At 40.7% G+C, this 968-nt stretch overlaps 1 protein-coding gene across 1 annotated transcript in view; it reads left to right on the top strand.

The window, feature by feature from the left end:
- Window positions 1-565, top strand: part of LOC146176111 (carboxypeptidase inhibitor SmCI-like) — a 27,768-nt gene extending 27,203 nt beyond the window's left edge. Inside the window, exon 4 of the mRNA XM_084581258.1 lies at window positions 308-565. Within this exon, the coding sequence (XP_084437384.1) occupies window positions 308-504 (197 nt within the window). The 3' untranslated portion in view covers window positions 505-565. The remainder of the gene's footprint in view (window positions 1-307) is intronic.
- Window positions 566-968: the final 403 nt, after the last annotated feature.

The following is a 968-nucleotide window of genomic DNA, read 5'->3' as shown; positions in this document are numbered from 1 at the left end:
GTGTGTGTGTGTGTGTGTGTGTGTGTGTGTGTGTGTGTGTGTGCATTATTAATAAAGAAGGTAAATAATGTAAAAATTCAAGATTTAAGTCACGGGTAATTTAAATCAATTGAGCCATTTTGCGCTGAATTCCCGCCGACTAACATTAGATGTCGTTGGCATTTTAAATAAACGAAAAAAAACTAACAACACTTGGCAAGCACTAGGTATGTTATGAAAGCAACTATCAACTGCAGTAATAATGTCATACCAAGGGCTTTGAACTCACATAGTTGAAATACGTGTTAACATTTCGTTTATTTTCTAGCGAATTCAACATGCCTGCTGAACACGGAACTTCACACTAGGAGACCATTTGAATCATACTTCTATGATCCGATCAACGACACATGTGTGAGAACAAAGACATTTTTTTGGCACAAATACTGGCCAAGAGCAAACAGGTTTAGAAACTCAGGAGACTGCAGAAAGGAATGCATGCCTGATCATTCAACGAGAAGTTGAAACAAAGGAGGAACGAGGTAAAAGTCGAATGGCTGCTAACCAGCGCACACCAATAAAACCAATAAACCTGTGCAATTATGCTGACATCTGATTACTCACAGCGGTTAGAAAATAAAACTACAAGTGAGAGAAAAGGCGCACATGCAAGGCGTATGTGCTCTGGAATATGCGGGGAATGGATCATAGGTGCTGGGTGCCAGTTTACGCACTGCATGAGCTCAGTAGCACGTAACGCTTAAAACGTTACTAGGCCTTGCTAGCAGTAATACCTGCATTGGGGCGGGCAAAGTGTTGCAGGGTAGAATTTTCGCGAATAGTTTTATTGACAAGCGAAGTACATAGACCGCGACTTTCTCAAACGCGGTCACCAAAGACGTGTCTAAGATAATTTTGTATCGTCTCAGCCACTGTAAGTGATTTCATGATGTCTCAAACAGTTCTCATTTCATTTACACCTTATCGTA

The sequence above is a fragment of the Amblyomma maculatum genome, chromosome 10 (genome assembly GCF_055883805.1).
Source record: "Amblyomma maculatum isolate TAMU_Amacu chromosome 10, ASM5588380v1, whole genome shotgun sequence".
In the NCBI taxonomy this organism is placed as follows: Eukaryota; Metazoa; Arthropoda; class Arachnida; order Ixodida; family Ixodidae; genus Amblyomma; species Amblyomma maculatum.
The sequence above is the reverse complement of the archived record's forward strand: the minus strand, read 5'-3'. Positions and strand labels throughout refer to the sequence as shown.